General features: G+C 34.1%; 1 protein-coding gene across 1 annotated transcript in view; it reads left to right on the top strand.

Moving 5' to 3' along the window:
• The window catches only part of LOC107708569 (protein-glutamine gamma-glutamyltransferase 5-like), a gene marked incomplete at its 3' end in the record, with an annotated part of 8,333 nt that extends 7,232 nt beyond the window's left edge, over nucleotides 1–1,101 (top strand). The window contains exon 14 of the mRNA XM_016512830.1: nucleotides 931–1,101. Within this exon, the coding sequence (XP_016368316.1) occupies nucleotides 931–1,101 (171 nt within the window). The remainder of the gene's footprint in view (nucleotides 1–930) is intronic.
• Nucleotides 1,102–1,973: the final 872 nt, after the last annotated feature.

Raw genomic sequence — 1,973 nt, 5'->3', positions numbered from 1 at the left:
GCTGTATGAAAAATGCATGAATGCATTTTTTTCTCAGGAAATATAAAATTAAACAACACATCTCTGATAAAAAAAAAACATATATATATATATATACAATTTTATTTTTTATATATATATTTTTTTAAACGATTACTGGATGCCACTCACATGCATCGTGAAAGCACTCAACTCATGATGCGATACGATTCATGATACTGATTTCCCGATACGAGTTTTTAACAAAATGAGATTTAAGACAAATTATAAACGAAATGGTATCCTGTTAGAAATTTAGAGGCAACCACGGCATTTTAATCACAATCTAATCAAAGATGCTGCATACATGCAGCATGAGCAGTTTTTGATTTAAATTAAATTGTATCATTTCAAAATTTGAAGCAAAAACTATACTACGTAAAACATCTGCAGGAAACAGAAACAGCAGAAGCTCTGAAAGAGACAGCAGGAGGCGCTCATGGAACAGCAGCGATACAGCGTTTTCTGGGTTACCGCTGTAAACAAAGCAGTGCAGTGCTTATAAAATACAACTTTAATAAATGCATTATACAGAGGCAAAAGAAAAAAGAAAAAAAAACTCAGTTCCCCTCAGAGATACAGTCATATAAAATTATTTTTTTTTATTTTATTTTTTTATCGATTTTCAACTGGCTCGGCGTGCATCATTACATCTCTAGTCATGTGACCAAGATGTAGCATAGGACTGTGAAATATTTATCATGGAATGCATACTGTATACTGTTTATTTAATAGTAGGCAGAGTAGTATTGTACACAGCCGGTATGCATAACAAAATTCTTCTACTTGCAAGTCTTGTAAAAAGCATCCATCTGGACCACATACATTTTTAATACCACAAAAACGTAGCAAAATGATTCATTAGGAATTGCGAGGTCATGTGACTGAACCCGGTTTCTTGTACTCCACCAGCTGTGACTATAAAACATGAGATCCCCTTCAACGCCTACATGCTGAAGGAGGCTGTGGAGGATTATATGGTTAACCTGGCCGTGGTTATAGAGGATGTGGAGTCTCAGGAGAGAGTGCTGGCATCAGAAGAGTTCAACATCCGCAGCCCTGCTCTCAGTGTACAGGTATATAGTGGCCCAGCATGGACATTTAGACTAGCTTTAAAAGAAACATGACCTCCTCTACCCTTGACCCCTTTTGTAAGAAACAACAAGACGTTGTTTCATGACTAAATTAAACCATTTATAGATTTTTTTATTATCTACTCAATAAAGACATCACTCCAAGATCATAGAGATTATGTGGGAGAGGTTTTGGTAACACTTTACACTTTATAAAGCCTTTATATTCAATACATTATAATGCATTGTATGATCTCATGAATAATTGTGACCACAGTTATAATATATTACATATATATTATGAATACCTTTAGAATACATTACACATAAAGGTTTGAAATTATTGCTTTTTACTTATTATTTTAATGTCACTATAATATTTTTTTTTTTTTAACTTGATTCACTCTGAATTGTGTATTCAAGGTTATTTAGGCACCAGCCTGAAAATAAAGGATTTCGTAACATCTTCCATGCATTGTACTTGTTTGTGATCTGTTCACGTGCATTTTCCAGCAGAGGGCAGACTTGCTTCAGTGAGTGCAAGCATTTCAAATACTGACATGTTGAAAAGGACACATTACAAATATTTTAGAAAAATACTGACAAGTCCCTGCTCAAATTAAAAAGACCACAGATTACATGAGTGCTGCTTTACCTTTGGGCACGTTTGTGTCCAAGGTTTGATTTTTTGGTAACATTTTTACTTGTTTTGGTTACATGTGACATTAAAACTCTCAGCCCCCCAACTAAAAGCCTTAAATCTTAAATACTCTCACATCATTAATCCTTATGAGAATCAGTAAATGTGATGCTAATACTGCAAATTATTGGCGAGACACTGCAGGTGAATAGGGTAAAAATATTAACTAATAGTTATCACCT

The sequence above is a fragment of the Sinocyclocheilus rhinocerous genome, unplaced genomic scaffold, assembly GCF_001515625.1.
Source record: "Sinocyclocheilus rhinocerous isolate Xijiao unplaced genomic scaffold, SAMN03320098_v1.1 scaffold566, whole genome shotgun sequence".
In the NCBI taxonomy this organism is placed as follows: domain Eukaryota; kingdom Metazoa; phylum Chordata; class Actinopteri; order Cypriniformes; family Cyprinidae; genus Sinocyclocheilus; species Sinocyclocheilus rhinocerous.
The sequence above is the reverse complement of the archived record's forward strand: the minus strand, read 5'-3'. Positions and strand labels throughout refer to the sequence as shown.